A 20,446-nucleotide genomic window follows, 5' to 3' on the forward strand; every position below is an offset into this window, starting at 1 on the left:
ATATAGCAAATTCCTGCCTCTAAAACAAACAAGACAAAGTGAACCATGATTGGAACATGGTTCCACATTTTCAAATTGTAACAAAGGCCAGGCATGGTGGCCCTCATTTTTAACACCAGCACTTGGGAGGCAAAGGCAGATCTCTGAGTTTGAGTCAGAAAGGGTCTACAAAGTGAGTCTGAGGATAGCCAGAGCTACCTAGAGAGACCCTGGCTCAGAAAAAGAAGAAGAACTTGTACTGAAGATGTCTTTTGTTAATGTGCACAAAGTAGCAAGCAGCAAACTCAATCAGACTGGAAACACTTACCTTAGATCGCTCGAGGACCTGGAGCTTCTCACACAGTACTTCAGAGGGTTTCCAAGGTTCAGGCCATTTTTGAGAAGCTTCTTTTTCTTTCTTCTTTAAAGCAACCTGTTCGTCTGTAAATAATGTGTTTTTTTAAAAAAAGTTCAAAAACTGTAAAAAAAAAATCCATGCAGACAAATCATGACCTTTTACAGAGTGCAAACAGAAACAGTTAATTACAGTTCGTCAGGGTTGTGTGGAAGGAGATGCCTGACAAATCAGAGAGGAACTCTGAGGATGTGGTATGACTCAGAATCAAACTGAAGAGCAGCACCGACAGACACAAGAATGTCTGCACTACAGCGACCAACACTGTGGAACAGGTTCTTGGGGTACTTGGCTTTGCTACCTACTCACTCCATGGTTCGACCGCCTGTGCTATTCCTGACAGACTTAGAAGGTACACAGCCAAAATTCAGGTTCAACTGCAAGCTCGACCACCTCCTACCTCTGTAACAGAGAAACTGCTGTTTTGCCGGCTAAACTTTGGTTTCTTCAGTAAAGTGGAGTAACAGAATTGCCTATTTCAGGACAAGCTTAGGACCAAGTGGGGATGGTAGTCCCTTCTCACTAACTGACGGTAGGGAGACAGGAGCTGGGGCTATGGGCTGGTGAGATGGCTCATTGGGTAAAGACGCTTGGACGCAGAGAACTGACCCTGCACAAATTGTTCTCTGACACCACCACCTCCCAAACCCGATCCATGCATAACTTTGATTTTTAAAAAAATAAAGTTCCCAGTACCATAACAGACAGAGAGACAGATAGATAGACACACACACACACACACACACACACACACACACACACACACACAACACTGAGGTGAACTATTTTTTAATAAAGCCATACTTCAAGCCACAGGATTTCCATAATAAAAAGCATAAACAGGAAAGGTTCAGGAGTATTTGCAGGGCTCCTGAAGCATACCAGCGGCACACTGCTTTCCGTGCACACTGCACAGTGCCAGAGCCACAGGGCACCGTGAAGCTCCAATGCTTCTCAGGAGTATGCAAAGAACTACAGATGTCAAATGCTATCAAACAACGTTAATATACCGAGAGGTAACAACATTCCACAGCCAAGGGACAAAAATTACCTAGCTCTTTTTTCCACTGGGCTCTTCTTGCTTCCAACAAACTTCTATCACGTTCCCTTTCCCCCAGAGTACTGAATATGTCGGCTGGTTTCCATTCGCTCTCTCTAAGGTAAAACATACATATAAAGGCCAGGAAAAGCAAATACACACAGCTACCCCAGACACAGGTGGGCATCACCTACACGGTGGCTTTCTGCTCGCACTGCTGAGATGCCGCTTGAGCTCTCCGGGGGACAGGCTCATTTTCACGTGCGACGGGGGAAATGGCCTCCGTTTTCTGCAGTAATCCTGTGACACTCACTTCCTTTGGCTGACTAGGAATACTGATTAAATGTAAACTATCTTGACCTAGGAAATAAAGTGAAGATTTTAAGATCACACCCATTGAAATATTTTATCCTAACATACTCCTGTACAGTTGAAAGAAAAACCTTAGCAAGCATGAGGGGTCACACCTATCAGCCTATCACACCTATCAGGTAAAACACAGGGAGCAGGGATAAGAGGATCGCTCTGAGTTTGAGGTCAGTCTGGCCAACACACCAAGTCCTTGGCCAGTCAAGGTTGCAGAGAGAGACCTTGTCACAACAAAAGAAATAAATAAAAATAGGCAACTGTGGAGGGAGATGCAGACCTTTAGGCTCGAACTCAGGATTCAGGCCAGCCTGGGCTACACAGTAAGACCCTGTCTCAAACAAGAAACTTGTAAAATAATCCTTTAAGTATCTACTAAAAACAAACAAACAAACCAAAACCCAACCCAAACCAACCAAATGGAGCAGCAGCAGGACAGCAGTGGGTGTGATGGCACACTCCTGCAATCCTGGCACTCAGCAGGGAGAGGCAGGAGGATTAGGGGTAAAAGGGTAGCCTAGGCTACATGAGGACATCTCAAAAGCCAAAACCCAGCAAGCTAGATAGCTCAGTTGGTAGAGTCTTGCAGGAACAGAGCCCTAGGTCTGACCCCCAGTACCACAATAACCAGCATGTACTGAAACCTGATAGTCTCAAAGACATCTGGGAGGAGGAGTTCAAGACCACCCTGGACACAACAGCAGCCGCAGCAACAATCTGGCGTAATTTTTTTTTTGTTTTGAGACAGGGTACTGAGGCCAGCCTGGCCTATATGAGACCTCGCCCTAAATAGATAAACAGATCAAGAGAAAAGAAAAAAAAATGGGACCCAAAGATTACATAGCTGACTCATGGCCTCAGCCACACAATTTTACATCAAATACAAACAAATACTGGTGCTGGGCAGTGGGGGTGACTTTAATTCCCGCACAGGAAGGTGGATCCCTGATTTCAAGGCCAGCCTGGTCTACAGAGTGAGCCAGCCAGGGCCTGCCTACTCTGTCCAACCAATACATTCCGTTCCTCGCACTGCAGGCACCTGTAGGGAGAGCACAGCTACTCAGCCCTCAGGAGGTGGGGGCAGAAGATACCAGCTCAGTTTCCAGCTACACACGGAGTCTGAAGCCGGTCTGCTTACATGAGTCTGTATAACAAAGCAAAACAAAAACCTCCACCCACTCTTGCCAAAATAATTTATATTTATGGCTTCATTTATATAATTTGAAATTATGTATAGTTTGTAATTACACAAACAACTATATTAGAATATAAATCATAACATAAAGAGAGGCAAACACATTGTTTAATAAAAACTCATGGCCTGGTTTTTCTCATTTAGCTGTGGACGTTTTCTGTGAGCTGTGGTCCCAGCTGCCACAGCTAAACCCAGGGTTTTATGGAAGGTTCTCACTCTAGCTTGAACACAGTTGTGATTCCTCCCGAACGTGTTCTTTCTCTCAAAGAAGAGGGAGCATATAAAATGCAAGCTACCTCAGGATTAAGTACAGTATCTTAACTATTGCTACTAACTCTCAGCACACCTACTAACGAGAGAGAATTCTGAGCAACAACAACTGTAGCCTAAAGAAAGCCAGCTTCCCTTATTTTACACCGACCACAGAGCAGGGACCCCTGTGAACATGTGGGAGTGTAAAGAAGTTGGCTGCCCCCAGCTACCTGTGTGGCCTTTCCATGGTCATAGCCAATTTGTTTTTCATTTTACTGAACTTATTGCGATTTAGTATTTCCAGTCCTTACATGGTCACAGTTCCTTAGCTCAAAGCTGAAATTAGGTTTTTCAATCATAACCTTGATTGGGGAAATCATACTTCTATGGATAAGTCTGGCCCACATTGCTGAAAGAGTACCACAGCCGACCTCGGTGTGGGTGGAAGGACAGAAGGACAAATGCAGCCAGAGCAATGCATTTCAGTAACCCCAGTCTTTATAGAAGGGTTTTCTTAAGATTCACCTCAAATGGCAGACACTTGTCCTTTTTAACCCTTGCCTGTAATTTTTTGTGAAATGGGATCCCACTGTGTAACCCAACCCTGCCTTGGGTTTGTGACTTCTCCTGCCAGTCGGGTGAGTAGAGGGATTCCAGGGTTGAAACCGTATCTGACTTAGATAAATATTAATATGACTGATGAGCTCTCTCTACAGCCCCCAAATAACATAAGAATATTTGAGGCCTGGAATAGTGTCCCACAATTTTAATCCCAGCAGTCGGGAGGTAGAGGTAGGGAGAGCTCTGGCCAGCTTGGTCTATGCACAGAGTTCCAGGACAGTCAAAGTTACACAGAGAGATTCTGTCTCAAAATGTCTTCTTTGAATGCTAATTTTAAAATATGACAAAACTATAAGGAAATTTTACGTATTTTATGCATAAGAAAAAGATTAATGTGAATAATAACTTATATTACTGAATGTTAAATCAGATTTTAAGAGACACAGTTACAAAAAAAAAAGTCAATGACTCTGAAATTCCAAAGCATACTGGGAGGAAAAAAGCTAACAGTTTAAGAAAACTCTTACTTGTTACCTCCTCCCCGTTCTCAGGGAGGGACACGGATCCATTTCCCTGGTTCACACTGAGCATCAAGATCTGCCGCAGCTGGTCTTGTGTGAGACACACCAAGCCGCTGCCCATGCCTCCTGCTGCGGTGGGCAAGCCGCTGCCCATGCCTTCCGCGGCGGTGGGCTTCCTGCATGGCTTCTGCTTAGCTGCTGGGTCGGTATCTGTGCTGGTGTTTACAGTCTTCCGTACACTGGAGGCTGTAGGTGAAATCTCCTTTTGAACACGGAGACAGTCCTTTTCTGAATACTGCTTACATAAATCCGTACTGGGTGAAGAAAATGTCAGTCTACTGTTTTCACGTTTTGCTTGTGAAGTGTCTGAAGTAGAGCTCTTCTTTTGAGAAAGATTGTCACTCCCAATGTAAGTATTTTGTGTTGACTTTAAAGTATGTCCAGTCTGTTTTGTTCTTAAAGAATATTTTGCAATCTTGATCTTATTTCCCATCTGTTAAAACACAAGTTTATTCTTTAAGGCAGTGCATAAAAAACTGACACGATCATTTTGTCTGGAGACAGGGTATTGCTATGTGGCCTACGCTGGCTGTTCTCTGCTCATCTCTTCAGGTATAAGCCTGAACCACTATGCCCGGCTGTGATAAGGCAGGCCTCCAAACTCCTCAGTCTGCTTGGTTAGACACGACAACCATTAAGAGGCTGTTTGGCTTTGCAGATGTCCCCCTGGAAGATTCATGAGAAATGCTTTTGACTCCAGATAATAAAGAGTAGAAATAAAACTGTCCATTATGGGTCATCTGTATTCCATGCCAGCTTTGAATCATCACATTACATAACTTACATAAACTACCTCTTTGAGGTTACCAGCCCTTAGCCCTTCACGACCTTAGCTACCTGGTCACCCTTTCTCCCGTCCCAGTCTTGTGTTAATGGCTGCTGTGTTCTGCTCTCCTGGCCACTCATTTCCTCAAACTCTCCTTCAATATTGTTCTCTACACGGCCTCCCTTCCCCCCCTTCCCCACGGGTCCTATACTGACCCTGAGGGGGCCACACTCTAAGCTCTCACCGATGCGACTTTGAGTTCTAGACAATGACAACCACCATCTGTCTGTCTGCCTTCCAGCTCATTCTCGCCCACCTCCAGCTCCTAGAACTGTTTACCTGAGTGGGATCTATCACCTGCCCATCCTAAAACCTCCCCGCTCGCTCTCATTTCTCTTAGCGATCTTCAATGTCACCACCAACCAGAATCGTTTGTCATTCTTTATTCTGCAGTCTGTCACACCCTAGAAAAGTCCAATTCTCCACAGCACGTGTGATGGTTTGACGATGCTCGGTCCACCTAAGGCACTACTAGGTGTAGCCTTGTTGTAGTGTGTGTGGCCTTGTTGGAGTAGGTGTGTCACTGTGGGCGAGGGCTTTGAGACCCTCCTCCTAGCTGCCTGGAAGCCAGTCTTTAGCTGCCTTTGGAACAAGATGTAGAGCTCTCAGCTCCCTCTAGCCCCAGGTCTTGGATGCTGCCATGCTCCTGCCTTGATACTGGACTGAACCTCTGAACCTGTAAGCCAGCCCCTATTAAATGTAGTCCTTATAAGAATTGCCTTTGTCATGGTGTCTGTTCACAGCAGTAAAACCCTAAGACAGCATGTAAGTACCAATGGAGGAACTATGGGAACTGGTTTCATTTATACCCCTAACCAAGAATATCAAACAGGCTATCTGGCAGTCCTGCATATACTCTCTCACTGTGTTAGGATGTAATCATTCTTCTCATTCACAAAAGCCCTAATACTTCCCCTATTTTACTCTCAGTTGAAGATTTAGCAATTTCACTGAAAATCATATACCTAATGATTTAAGATTCCATCACTGGGCTGGAGAGAGGTCACAGTGGCCAAGGGCACGTCTTAGAGAAAACCAAAAGTGCGAGTTTGGTTCCCAGGACCCAGGGTCAGGGAGTTGACAACTTTCTGTAAGTGCAGCTCCAGGAGACCCAATGCTTCTGGCCTCTGAAGGTTCACATACATAAACTCCCACCCAGAAGAAACACATGCACACATCCAAGAGAGATGACCTTAAAGGAAGTCTATCGTCAAATCTCGACTGACTTCTGTGCTCAAACTTCTTGTCCTTTCTACCATACACAACCTGTAAGTCTCCTCATTTTTCATTTTACTGTGCATGTACAGGTGCTTTGCCTGCGTGTTTTCTGCACGTGTGTGTAGTGCTCAAGGAGGCCTGAGGAGTGCACGGGACCGAGACTGGAGGTATACATGGCTGTGAGCCTCCATATGGGTGCTGGGAACTGAACCCAGGTCCTATGGAAGAGGAGCCAGTGCTCCTAACTACTGCACCATCTCTCCAGTGCCATAAATCTCATTTGAGGGGACAGGGGAGATCAACCCATCAGTCTCTCCCATTTCCTGTCACTCTTCCCTCTTTCTCCTAAGAAGCCTTCTCTTCAGCTGGATCAAAAGTAACTGAACTCACGCATGTTATTACTCTACTATCTACGAAGCGTTCAGCCTCAGCGTGGTCTGCTGATCAATGCCTGTGGTCCTAGCTATTCTGTAATATGAGACAGGACACTGCAAACTGTGGGCAACTCAGTGACAATCTGTTATCATAAAAACTCAAAAGTAAAAAAAAAACAAAAGGGGTGTGTGTGTGTGGGGTGGGGTGTGTATTAGAGAACTCGCCCACCATGCACTGGGCCTTGAGTCCAATCCCTGACGTCAAAACAACATCACTGTCTGCATTTCATGTTGTCTTATCTCCTAAAAGCCCTCCAACCAGGCCTTTACCCTTACTACACTACCACTCAACTGTCACTAGTGATATCTACATGCTAAGTCTAGTAACTAGTTCCCACCTTCTCTTCCTACCCATGAGCTGCAACTTAAGTAGCTGACTAGTCTTTATCTTCTCTAGTTGACTTCTACAACTCTGTAATCTTGGTTCTTCTGACCTACTACAGACGTGTGTGTGTGTGTGTGTGTGTGTGTGTGTGTGGTCTTTCAATCAAAGTATCTATCATTACACTTGCTAATTTATTCACTTCACTGCCCAGTCTTTGTCCACCTTTTCCCCATAAAACAAGACATTATCAGTAAATAAGTAAGTAAGTAAATAAATAAATAAATAAATAAATAAATAAATAAAATAAAGAGGGTTGTGGGTAAAGCTAAGTGTCAGAGAACTCGCCCAGCATGCGCTAGGCCTTGAGTTCAGTTCCCAACCCCCAAACAATTATCATCGTCATCTGGTCTCAGTATGTAGCTCTGGTTGGCCTAGAACTGATTTTGTGGACCAAAGTGGTCTCAAAGTCACAGAGATTTGCCTGCCTCTGCCTCCTGAGTTCTGGGATTAAATGTGTGCACTAACATGTCTGACTTCCACCTTGTCTTTGAAACAGGATCTCTCACTGGTCTGGAGCTTCCAAGCAGGCTATGATGGATGATCAACAGACAAACGCCAGGAGTCTAACGATTTCTGCGTCTCCAGCACCACTGCTCCCGCCTGCTCACTTGGGTTCTGGGGTGGAGCTAGGGTTCTTATGCTCATGCAGTAAGCGCTATATTAAGCTGTCTTCCTAGCCCCCCAATGGATTTCCAACGACACCTCAAAGTAAGCATGCTTCCCTTCTGCTCAGAATAACACCCCCCTCTTCGGTTAGCCATGCCAAAAATTCTGCAGTTATGACTCCGGTTGCATATCCCGTATTTACATTTTTACATGTTTTAGGTTTTATGTGTGTAAGTGTTCTGTTTGTATGCACCAGTGTGCCTGGCATCTGTGAGCCATCATGTAGGTCTGGAAAGTGAGCCCGGGTCCTCTACAAGAGCGTCAAGTGCTCTTAACTGCTGAGCCATGTCTCCAGCCTTATAGATGCCGCAGGCAAATGCTGTCTACTGTCTTCTGAATCCGGTCCCCGCTAGCGTCACTTCCTAATCCTGCGCCCGAGGTGCCAGCTCTCAAAGGGACGGCTACCCACTTCCATCCTTCCTTCCCAGGCTGTTCTCCACAGCCATTCAGAGCCCGGAAGTCAGACCGCGCCAGCATCCTAAGGAGCCTCCCACTGCCGGCTCTCACATGGAGGCAGAGCTCAGTCTCTCAGTCAACTCCTGCCTCCCCTGCCTCTGCTATCTATTTAGAGCTAACCTTATTTCCTTTTACTGCTCCTTTGCTGGGAGAGGGCAGGAGACAACTTGTAGGTATTGTGTCTCTCCTGCGGTATGGGCTCTGGGGACTCAGACTCGGAGGCAAGCACTTTACCAGCTGAACCATCTCGCCAGTCCCTGGCCTCATTTTCTATCTTAGTCCCAACCACAAGAGCTTCTTAGATGTTCCTTGACCTCACCAAGGCTGCGGCACCAGTCAGTGGCTCTTGCTAGAACATGGTAACTTCACATCCCACACAGCTCCTTCCATCACTGCCCCGCCCCCCATCGCCCAGAGCGCCTCCCCTAAGCTCTCCCTCGCTGGCACGGCTTACCCCTCCCCTCTGCTGCCAGGCTCCTTCTGTGACCCTGCCGTCCTCATTTTCTGTCGCACCTTTGTCTTTTTTTTTTTTTATTTATTGCCTTAGTTCCGTCCATTCCACACCCCAGTGCAAACTCTCTGTCCCCTGAACTACAACAAGAGTGCAGCAGGGTTGGTGTTAAATTTTAATTGAACATTTAACTGCACTTTGTATGCCACTGAACTCTTTATCCTGGCTTCCAAATTAGCCTCCTTCTCAAAAATATTCACATTTTCATGACCCCACAGTTTTATTCTCCGACCAGTAACCGTGGGATCATATCCAACCCTCTAAGGCCTCCCCTAGATAACCAGCACATACTTCGTGTTAGGAAATAGTTTCGCTCTCTATATGAGGACAAGCCTAAGTTCAGGTTTTCATTACTACATTACATCTTTCTACCTCAGCTCTCCTTCCTGGAATCCCTCAAGCACTACGTGCTTTTTATGTGCTTAGCATTATGAAAAGTGCCGGGAATAAAAAAGTACAATTAAGAAAGGATCCTTGTGGGTTGGGGATTTAGCTCAGTGGTAGAGCGCTTGCCTAGCAAGCACAAGGCCCTGGGTTCGGTCCTCAGCTCTGGGGAAAAAAAAAAAAAAAAAAAAGAAGCCTCCTATCCTTGCTGTCAGAGAATATTAGATGTCCTGAGCACTTCCGTCCGTACGTCCTTCCTTCTCTTTTGATAAACTGTAAGCAGACAGCCATGCTGACCGTTTGCTCAAACATCTTTCCTGCCACTTTCCAAAGCACTCTTCCAGCTAACTGTTCCACCTTCTTCCAAAGAAAAATTAGATTATAGCTACTTCCCTTACCACAAATCCTATAGTGAGCTGAGCGTGTAGTGTATACCTGTAATCCCAGCCCTGGAGGCTGAGGAAGGAAGACAGCAGGGTCCTATGCTATCCTGAGCTATACAGTGAAATTCAATCTTTTTTATTTTTATAAAGTCTTTAATGGATTCCCTGATAGTGAGTCACAGCACTTTCAAGGTCCTTGAGCATCTGTTTGAACTCTCCACCTAAGCTCCATGTCCTACACGTTCCCCAGGCTACACCATTTCAACTGTCATTTATTCCTCATCACGTGGTGTCTTGTACTATTTCCTGCAAGCCTGGACTATACTTTCCAACTTCTTTAACTAGTAGCTACCTCTCTCATCTCTAAGCTTCTAATTACAGAGTCGTGTGCGAGCTGTCTCCTGGTCTCCGACACTGACAGACAGGAACTGCCCTCCAGTGTGCTCTCTGTTCTAGGCATCTATGTCTTCAGTACAGTCCTACCTGGGCCACGCTCCTCTAGAAAACAAGGGGCTCTTTCTAACTGTCCTGAAGAGGACAAATAAAGCCAACGGAGCTCCGTGTCAGACTGGAGATTTCACGGCTGCTGGAAATCTCTGCTGCTGGACACAAACCTACGAACCGGAGTCAAATAACTAGGAATATATTGCCATATTCCAGTTGTGCCAGAAGTAACCAAAACCAAAATTTTGTGAGCATGCCATGTTATGGTTCAATGTGTCCAGTCCTATAGACTACCTATAGTGCAATGCCAAAGAGGGTCAAAGAGAGCAGGGAGAGAGAGGTGGGGGGGAGGGAGGGAAGGAGGGGAGGGAGAGAGGGAGAGAGAGAGAGAGAGAGAGAGAGAGAGGGAGAGAGAGAGAGAGAGAGAGAGAGAGAGAGAGAGAGAGAGAGAGAGAGAGAGAGAGAGAGAGAGAGAGAGAGAGAGAGAGAGAGAGAGAGAGAGAGAGAGAGAGAGAGAGAGAGAGAGAAAGAATATATCAGACTTCCCTATAAAGATTCAGTTATGTCCAGGTTACTGAGCAAGAAGAGCAACCAAGATCCAAATCACTCGCGAGAGCTTACGGGTGAGATTATGTCATAAGCACCTTGGTAAGAGCACACTGCTCTCTTACCAAGCTCTTACGCCATAAGACAAAGTCAGGTCAGGGAGCCAGCCCAGTGGTTAAAGTGTTGGCAGGAATTGTGAGGACCCGTCTCTGGATGCTCAGAGCATACATAAACGCTGGGCCCATAGAAAGGCCCATCTGTAATCCTACAGTAACGAGCAGAGACCCGAAATCCTCTGGAGAAAGCTGCTTAGCTTGACTACCTGTACTGGAAAGGTTCCAGGTCCAACTGGGGGGGCCTCAACTCAACAATAAAACCAGCGGAAACATGCGTTTTTCCCATGGAAACAGGCAGGGGCAAAATCACAACTTACCTTCACAGAAACTTTTGATTTATGCTCTACAAAAGAAAATAAAATTACTAAACTATAAACTCAAAACATATTAAGGCAGTGACAAAAGAAAATGTTAAATACAGATTAAGATGTTAAGAATAAAACTATTATCCCCAAAGCATTAACCGCAAGTCCCACCTGAATACTCCAACTTTTACAATGTGGCGGTTCAGGTATTCACTCCCATTTCACTTTTATTTCAACATTCTTTCCGAGGTAAGACTACAGACAGATGGCAGGATCAGGCAAGTAACGTGACAGAGAAAACAAAACTGTACTGAGTTTAAAAACTAATTAATAACTTTTAAAAAAGACTTTAGCAACTGTGGTTGTATTGTATAAATTTAACTTTCTCACACAATAGTTTGCTTACAGGCAAAGTACATAATTATCTAAACTCTCCCTGCATTACTTATTAGGCAACAAGGTATGCTAACGCCAAAAACATTACACATGAAATGTATTTTATGACCCAACATAGCAGTGACCACTGTCGTAATCTGACTTTACTTGGATAAATATCAATTTGTAGACATTAAAGGAAAAGGCTTTTTTCCAAGTGTCATTTAACTGTACTACATGCAAAATGTCTGTTAAACCACCACACTTCTGCACACAAACTTAAACCTTTAGATTTCCAACAACACGGCATACCATACGGAGACAGTATTAGCTTGGTCTTTCCATCCAATAATTCCGTTTCAAGCTTTAAACCATCTCTGTAATATAAAAGAAAATTGTTTTGACAATTTTAATTAAACAGCTCTCACAAATAGCAGCCAGGAACATTTATATGACCCTCGAAAGTAAACCTATACCTTTGAATATATACAGGATCACAGGACCATCAAAGCAAGGGTTCTGGCTGTTTGTTTCTTCTAATTCATATAACCCAAGCTGCCCTCAAACTCATTATGTAGACCAAGCTGGTATTGAATTCTTGATCCACCTGCCTGAACCTCCCTCAAAGCAGTCTTTAAATTTTAAAATATTTTTTTCAAGGCTGAAGGGACAGCTGAGCAGTGAAGAGCACTGTCTATTCTTGTAGAGCAGAACCGACATCGTAGCTAGCGAGTGTCTGCAAAGCCCCCTCTGATCTCCAAGGTTACCAGGCACACAAGTGGCATGGTATCCATACACATAAAATTAAGTATTTAAAAAGTGTGGTGTGTGTGTGCGTGTGCCTGCGTGCGTGTGCGTGTGGTGTACGTACATACGTATGCACACACATTTTTTTAACCCAAGAGGGAAAGAAATACAAAAGACTTTCTTATAACACTTCAGCGAGGCAAGCATGTGTCATGTTTAACCTGAAACCTGGTTTTTGTTATTGGTAAGAAATAAAGCAACTCAATTATTATGACATCCTTAACTTGCAGCTCTGTACCAAAAATCTCACGCTGCTACCAGAACCCCTCGGCAAGGTAAACAAGACATAGCTATGTCATTTATTAGTTCTGTAACGGTTTCATGACTGACACATTCCAAGGAGGGATAAACCAACTGAAAAATGGTTAAAATGGTCACCAAGGTGACGGCTGCTTAAGTACAGAATTCCACACGACTTGGACTGTTTCACATAATACATGCTTGCTTTAGCGAATTTTTACTACTATCCTAATAAATGCACAACAAACTTTGGCTAATATGGCACTTTACATGCCAAAAGTGCCAGCATAAACGGTAAAAACTACGAGCAAAACTTATGTTGTCTATTAAGGTCAACAAAACTCTGATGGGATTCCACGCATTATTTCACGGTTTTACAGGGGGTGGGGATGGAATGGGTGTTATGTGTCAATGAACAGCAGCAATGTCGACAACGTTAAAGAGAAACTACCAAGCCAAGAAATTAAAGGGCGAGCAGGTTGACTAGCAACGCTAAATTCACAGGGTTGCTTTGGTAGAGGGAATCAAAGTGCCTGCGTTTTTAACAAAACAATCTGGGAGACATAGGTTATCAGAGGCTTCCGCGTTGCAGGACTCTAACAGCTCATGGTTACGTTAGCAGGCAACATCTTGAATGAATCTGAAGTTGCCAAGTCTCTCTATCCTACAGCCCCGTACGCTCACAGGGCAGGCTGCCTCATTTATGTCTAAACTCCCAGAAGAGAACCTAACACTCATCTACTGGATGCGCGGTTATGTCTAGGTCTGGTGGCTGGTCTTCCTAAAAGGATAAACTTCTGAAAATGAAGACCGCACCCCGGACTCGGTGCAGCCTCAGCTCAGGATGCTCCAGTTCGGCGCCGGGCAGCCGTAGCTCCCCGAGCATCTCGCCCTCTGGGGCGCCGTCTCCCCTCCGGGGCGCTCCAACACCTCGGTCCGCGCTGGACCCGGAACCCCGCCCGCTGCCACGCGCCGGCTGAAGGCCAGCCCCGCAGCCCAGCGAGTCCCCGCCGGCTTACCCCAGGTTCATGGCACCGCCGCCCACCCGCAGCTCGCTCAGGCCACTTGTGTACCCAGCTTGCCGTCCTGCTCAACAAACGCTACGCCGATTGGATGCCGGGGTCCAGCCGAGCCAATCAGAGTGGCACATGCTGGCGGGTTCGTCCGCTGGTGCCGGCCTCCCGGGACTCCCGGTACCTCTCGGTGGGCGTCTGGGGTTTCTTGATGATCGCCGCCAGCCCCGGGGAGCTGTCTTGGCTCTAATGGATGTTTCCAAGTAGGCAGAAGCAAAAGATGTAACCATCCTATTTTATATTTTGAAGAGAGGTTTATTTTACTTAAAGGACTCGTGCCGCCTAGGGCACATAGTATGATGTGTCTCTGTCTCTGTCTGCGACCCACACCTTACTACTGAGTACTGAAGTTCTTTAAATATTGCAGCAACAATCACAGTGTGGACCAAACTTTTATATCTGTCGTTAGCAGTGTTATCCCGGAGGCACGAAGGGGCAAAAGGACTTGTCTGGGTCAGTGACCACTGAACAATCAAACTACAGAGACTATTCTAATGTGAATGTCTGTGAATAACGCCGGATGATGCTTTCAGACTCAGTCCAAATTGTCACTTGTTGCTCTTCCAGAGGATCTCAGCACCCATGTCTGGTGGCTAAGCTACCTGTAGCTATGTCAACCCTGGTGTCAGACTGGAGTGGGGAGGCACACCCACACACATCTTTAAAAAAAAAAAAATCAAACCAACTGTGAGTTTGAGGCCAACCTGTTTCACAGAGTGAGTTCCAGGATAACCAGGACTACAGAGAAATCCTGTCTCATAACCACCGCCATCATCCCCCTACCCCCACTTCACCCCCCCTCCCATCATCACCACCCCCAGATAAAAATAAACAAACGTCACTCCCACAAAGAGACTGCTGAGGGTAAAGAGTAAGTAGATAATGTCTACTTCCCGCCTCCTAGGATCCCAGTAACAAAACATTATTAGGGTCACTTACAGAGCATGCGTGAGGGTTTTCAGGCTCGAGCTTGGGTATTCTGAAAGTAAGTACATTGGAAGGTCTGCACCCCGCAAGGATGGTGACATCCTCAGGGCTGTTTGTAGTTGGACACCTGTTCCCCCTGATTCCCCAGAGCCCCCGTGTAGTTACAGCAACATTGCACGTAGTTGGCGGGGAGGGATACTCAGGAGAGCATCCCACGAACCTCCCTATCCAGCCCCTCGATGAGGGAGTGCTATCTTATGCAAACAGGCCCATCTAGCAGCCTGAAGATGGTGGTTGGAGGATAGTCCTATCAGCAGGACTTCTGAAAGATTGGGGGATGCCCTATCATGTCTCGCCAGCATTTGGAATCCTGTACCAAAGTGACCTTCAGAGAAACGGTTGATGGCTTGTACACGTCTGTAGCCACAGCTGCTGCCACTTAGGCAGAGACAGGAGGTCTGCCGGAGTGTGAGGCCAGCCTAGCTACATGGGTGTGGTGGCTGTTCCTGGGTGTCAACTTCTGGAAAGAACTACACTTCAGAAATGGAGGGCACACCTGTGATCCAGATCTTGAAGCTGGAAGACAGGGGCTTCTGACTCAGATCTCGACTTGGAATAACATACACTTTTGATCCAGATTTTAAGGCCTTGAAAAGCTTAGGCCCAGGCAAGGTCGTACATGCCTTTAATCCCAGGAGACTGAGGCAAGGAGATCTCTGAGTTCAAGGCCAGCCTGGGACAGAGCAAGTCCCAGATCCAGGTGTGGTGGTGAACACCTTTAATCTGGGCCACACCTTCTGCCGGAGGCCTCCGTAAGGACATTGGAAGAAGGAAGATTCACATTTCTTTGCCTGCTTACTTGCCAGCATTGCTGTTGGAGCCTATGCCATCAGGATTCCAGCTTATGCAGGAGCCCAGCTGAAACAACTAGCCTCATGGGGCTGAGCAACTACCAGATCCTTGGACTTCCCATCCACAGCTGCCCATTGTTGGGTTAGTTGGACTGCAGCCTGTAAGTCATCACGGTAAATTCCCTAAATATATAGAGAGAGCCCATAAGTTCTAGGGAGTCCAGAGAACCCTGACTAAAACAATAGGGCAGTATTTCTATAGAAAGCCAAACAACAGGCAGGCTTGGAAACACACACCTGAAATCGCAGCTCTTTGGAATCTAAGACAGAAGACTGGAGAGTTCAAGGCCAGCTTCTCCTACACGAAAGCCTCTTTCAAAAGGGGTCTAGAGAAAAAAGAAAGAAAGAAACAGCAAAGCAGGGGAGCAGAATACACTCACACATTTGACCATTCTGTTTATGTTTAGCTGTCTGTGGTGGTGCATGTCTTTAACCTCAGCACTCAGGAGGCTAAGGCAGGGGGAATTCTGTGAGTTCAAGGCCACCATGGTCTAAATAGTGAATTCCAGGTCAGCAAGAGCTACATAAAAAGCCTATGTCTTAAAAGTAATTACTTAAAGGGATAGTTTGTTTTTTTTTTACTTATGCATAAAAGGGCCAAAACCAGCAGGTTAATGGTAGTTATTTTCTGGGAGGTCAAGTGGTATGAATTTGAAAGTATTACTTTCTTCTCTGTGTTTGTGTACTATGGGTACATGCAAGGTGTGAATTCCCATGTGTGCTTGAGTGGGTGCACATGTGTGAGGCCAGAGGTAGATGCAGAGTGGGTTTTTTTTTCAATTCTCTCCCTTTGTATATTGAAGAAGGGTCTCTCATGTGGAGCCCAGAATTTGCTAACTCAGCTGGTCTATCTAGCCAGCTTGCCCTACCCCGTCTCTGCTGTGGGGGTCTCTGCAAACACCAAGGCCAGCAGACTGTTGGTTTTCATGAGGCAAGGAGGAAGCTGAGTCCAACACTACTCAGTAGCCAGTGTTGCTTCCAAGAGTCTGACTCTAGGTGATTTATTTGAGAAATTAAAAAAAAAAATTATTTATCATGTATACAGTATTCTGCCTGCAGGCCAGAAGAGGGCATCGGATCCCATTACAGATGGTTGTGAGCCACCATGTGGTTGCTGGGAATTGAATTCAGGACCTCTGGAAGAGCAGCCAGTGCTCTTGAAGAAATAAAGTTTCATAGATGTGAAAAACAAAGTTGTAAAAACAAGGTTTTGAGAAATACATCTGGTGGTCAGAATGCCTATGACAAACTTGTGACCTTTCTGAGAGATACATCAGACGTCAGGATGCCCAGTGATATGATAAAGTCTTGGTGATCAAGATATTGACACAATTCTAAGTTAATTAAGACAAAGCAAAAACAACTGTTCTCAGAAAGACCCTCTACCCCTCCCTGTGGTAAATTCTGAGAACAACCACAAGATGTCATCCTGACCCTGCCCGACCACCCTAGTTCACCCCCACTCTAAGGGACGTGACAATTTAGCCCTTTCCCTGTGATTCTCCAAGGCCAGGTGTAGGGCTGGATGAGAAAAGTGACCAACAGAGCCAAGAACAGCCCCTTGAGCAGGCCAGCCAATACCTGACCAGATCCTTTGTCCTGTGTACCACCAATGAGAATAGGCCAGCTAACCCTGTTGCTGAAGTCTGCCCTCTGTAATGAATAAAAGTTGTGTGCTTTTTGGGTTCAGGGTTGCCTCTCCCTGCGTGGATGAGCAACCCCATGTACGTGGATTAAAAACCTTATACCCTCATGCTATTGCAGCGGTCACTTTGTCAATCTGTGCTCTGTGGGTTGCACTTCTGAGGTAAGGCCACTATGGTGTCTTACAACACTCTTAACCTCAGAGCCATCTCTCCAGCCCCTATTTCAGACATTTAAGCACAGCACAATTTGGAAAAAACGTTTCATGGTAATAAATAACCCAATCTAGTGTGTACAACAAAAATTAGGGCAAGATTTCATCTAAACTCTTGTACAGTACATCTTCCATGAGGGTAGGTTCTACAGATTAACTAAGGAAGTGGGCTCATGGTAAACAGTGCTCACAGGGGGCCCTGGGGAGGAGAGCACTGTACAGTAACTGAGATAGAGATGGCCATGAGAGCTTTGGGAAGCTGATGATGATGACCATACAGATAGCACAGAGATCACAAGGCTATTAACCACACCTATTTTCAGCCTTCTGTGCAGTAAATGGGTTATACATCTCCTCTTTTGAGGGGACTACCATGTGTGCTTAACATTCTTGCTTTCCCTAGTGAATATCTATGAGCAAAAGAACCTCATGTCTCACACACTCTGCCTACCTATCATGGGGATGACTGGTGGGGCACCAGACCCACACATATGAATATGAACTCCAGTTCTACCTAACATTTAGGCAGCAAACACTTTCCCTACTGAGTCATCTTTCTAGCTCCCTGAGGATATTGTTTTCGGGAAGAAAAAAAGTCAATCAAAAATGGAACATTATAATCTCTTCTCCTTTTGTCTTCTCTTTGGATTACTCTTTTTTTCTTTCTCTCTTTTTGATTTATCTCTTTATTTTATGTTTCTGAGTAATTTACTTGCATTTACATTTGTGTACCGCATGTGTAATCTGGTTCCCATGGAGACCAGAAGAGGGTATCAGATCCCGTGGGACTGGATTTTCAGGTGGTTGTGAGCTGACATGTGAAATGAGAAGTCAACCCTGGTCTACTGCAAGGACAAACAAATGCTCTTAACCACTGAGCCATCTCTCCAGTCTTTACTGTATTATCAATTTTTTATGTGTATGGGTGTTTTATCCACAGGTATGTCTGTGAACCATGCGTGTGACTGGTACCTGCAGAGGCCGAAGGAGGGTGCCAGAATCCGGGTGCTGGGAATTGGGTCTGGCACCTGTGGAAGAGCAGTCAGTGCTGTTAACCATGTGCTGTTAACCATGTAGCCATTTCTTCAGCCCAATTTCTTCCCCTCATTTCTCCCACTCCAGAAAAGCAAAAGGAAGCAGTCATTGTTAAGCACTTGACAAGCATTTAAGTTTTAATTTTTAAAATTTTTATAGTATATAGTAAAAAGTTGCATGGTAACCATTGTAAGCTATGATTCATTGGGTGGCAGTGTTGCTAAACTATCATCCAAACAGTTTTTGCAATTCCTTTAGCACCCAAGACAATTCTGAAACAATGTTTCCTTCTACTCCCAACCCCTAGAGACTTCTTTTCTTTGTTTTTGTTTTTTAATTAGATATTTTTATTTACATTTCAAATGTTATCCCCTTCTGCAGTTTCCCATGCATAAACCCCCTATCCCATCTCCCCTCCCCCTTCCTCTATGAGGGTGCTCCCCCATCCCTCCACTTATCACTTCCCACCTCCCTACCTTGACATTCCCCTACACTGGGGCATCGAGCCTTGGAAGGACCAAGGGCTTCTCCTCTCATTGATGCCCAACAAAGCCATCTTCTGCTACATATGCACCTGGAGCAATGGGTCTGTCCATGTGTACTCTTTGGATGATAATTTAGTCCCTGAGAGCTCTAGTTGGTTGGTATTGCTGTTCTTATGGGGTTGCAAGCCCCTTTAGCTCCTTCAATCCTTTCTCTAACTCCTCCATTGGGGACCCTGTTCTCAGTTCAATGGTTGGCTTTGAGCATTTGCCTCTGTATTTGTCATGATCTGTCAGAGCCTCTCAGGAGACTATCAGGCTCCTGTCAGCATGCACTTGGCAACAGCAATATTGTCAGGGTTTGGTGGCTGTGTGTATATGAACTGGAAACCCAGGTAGGACAGGCTCTGGATGGCCATTCCTTCAGTCTCTGCTCGAAACTTTGTCTCCATATTTCCTACTATGAATATTTTTGTTCCCCCTTCTAGAAGGACTGAAGCATCTGCACTTTGGTAGTCCTTCTTCTTGAGCTTCACGTGGTCTGTGGATTGTATCTTGGATAATTCCAGCTTATCAGTGATACTGTGTGTGTGTGTGTGTGTGTGTGTGTGTGTTTTGTTTGTTTGTTTGTTTGTTTGTTTTTTTTTTATTTGATTGGGTTACCTCACTCAGGATGATATTTTCTAGTTCCATCCATTTGTCTATGAATTTCATTTAGTCATTGTTTTTGATAGCTGAGTAGTATTCCATTGTGTAGATGTACCACATTTTCTGTATCCATTTCTCTGCTGAAGGGCATCTTCGTTCTTTCCAGCTTCTGGCTATTATAAATCAGGCTGCTGTGATCATAGTGGAGCATGATTTTTGTATGTTGTATGTTGAAGCATCTTTTGGGTATATGCCCATGAGTGGTATAGCTGGGTCCTCAGGTAGTACAATGTGCACTTTTCTGAGGAACCTCCAGAATGATTTCCAGAGTGGTTGTCCCAGCTTGCAATCCCACCAAGAATGGAGGAGTGTTCCTCTTTCTCCACATCCTCACCAGCATCTGTTGTTACCTGATTTTTTGATCTTCACCATTCTGACTGGTGTGAGGTAGAATCTCAGGGTTGTTTTGATTTGCATTTCCTGATGACTAAGGATGTTGAACATTTCTTTAGATGCTTCTCAGCCATTAGATATTCCTCAGTTGAGAATTCTTTGTTTAGCTCCGCACTCCATTTTTAAATAAGGTTTTATTTGATTCTCTGGAGTCTAACTTCTACAGTTCTTTGTATTGGATATTAGCCCTGTATTGGGTGTAGGATTGGTAAAGATCTTTTCCCAATCTGGTGGTTGCTGTTTTTGTGTAATAACAGTGTCCTTTGTTTTACAGAAGCTTTGCAATTTTATGAGCTCCCATTTGTCATTTCTTGATCTTAGAGCATAAGCCATTGGTATTCTGTTCAGTAAAATTTCCCCAGTGCCCATATGTTTGAGGCTCTTCCCCACTTTTTCTTCTATTAGTTTGAGTGTATCTGGTTTAATGTGGAGGTCCTTGATCCACTTGGACTTGAGCTTTGTACAGGGCAATAAGAATGGATTGATTTGCATTCTTCTACATGTTGACCACCAGTTGAACCAGCACCATTCTTTGAAAATGCTATCTTTTTTCCAATGGATAGTTTTAGGTCCTT

General features: G+C 45.1%; 1 protein-coding gene across 1 annotated transcript in view; it reads right to left on the minus strand.

Annotated features, from left to right (window-relative positions):
* Ccdc66 (coiled-coil domain containing 66) overlaps window positions 1-13,587 on the minus strand; it is a 33,369-nt gene extending 19,782 nt beyond the window's left edge. Inside the window, exons 1-8 of the mRNA XM_032918798.1 lie at window positions 13,504-13,587; window positions 11,750-11,814; window positions 11,075-11,100; window positions 4,485-4,821; window positions 4,335-4,451; window positions 1,628-1,793; window positions 1,446-1,549; window positions 308-420 (exon numbers count right to left, since the gene is read on the minus strand). Coding sequence (XP_032774689.1) covers window positions 308-420; window positions 1,446-1,549; window positions 1,628-1,793; window positions 4,335-4,451; window positions 4,485-4,821; window positions 11,075-11,100; window positions 11,750-11,814; window positions 13,504-13,514 — 939 coding nt within the window. The 5' untranslated portion in view covers window positions 13,515-13,587. The remainder of the gene's footprint in view (window positions 1-307; window positions 421-1,445; window positions 1,550-1,627; window positions 1,794-4,334; window positions 4,452-4,484; window positions 4,822-11,074; window positions 11,101-11,749; window positions 11,815-13,503) is intronic.
* Between the last annotated feature and the right edge of the window lie 6,859 nt (window positions 13,588-20,446).

The sequence above is a fragment of the Rattus rattus genome, chromosome 13 (genome assembly GCF_011064425.1).
Source record: "Rattus rattus isolate New Zealand chromosome 13, Rrattus_CSIRO_v1, whole genome shotgun sequence".
Taxonomy (NCBI): domain Eukaryota; kingdom Metazoa; phylum Chordata; class Mammalia; order Rodentia; family Muridae; genus Rattus; species Rattus rattus.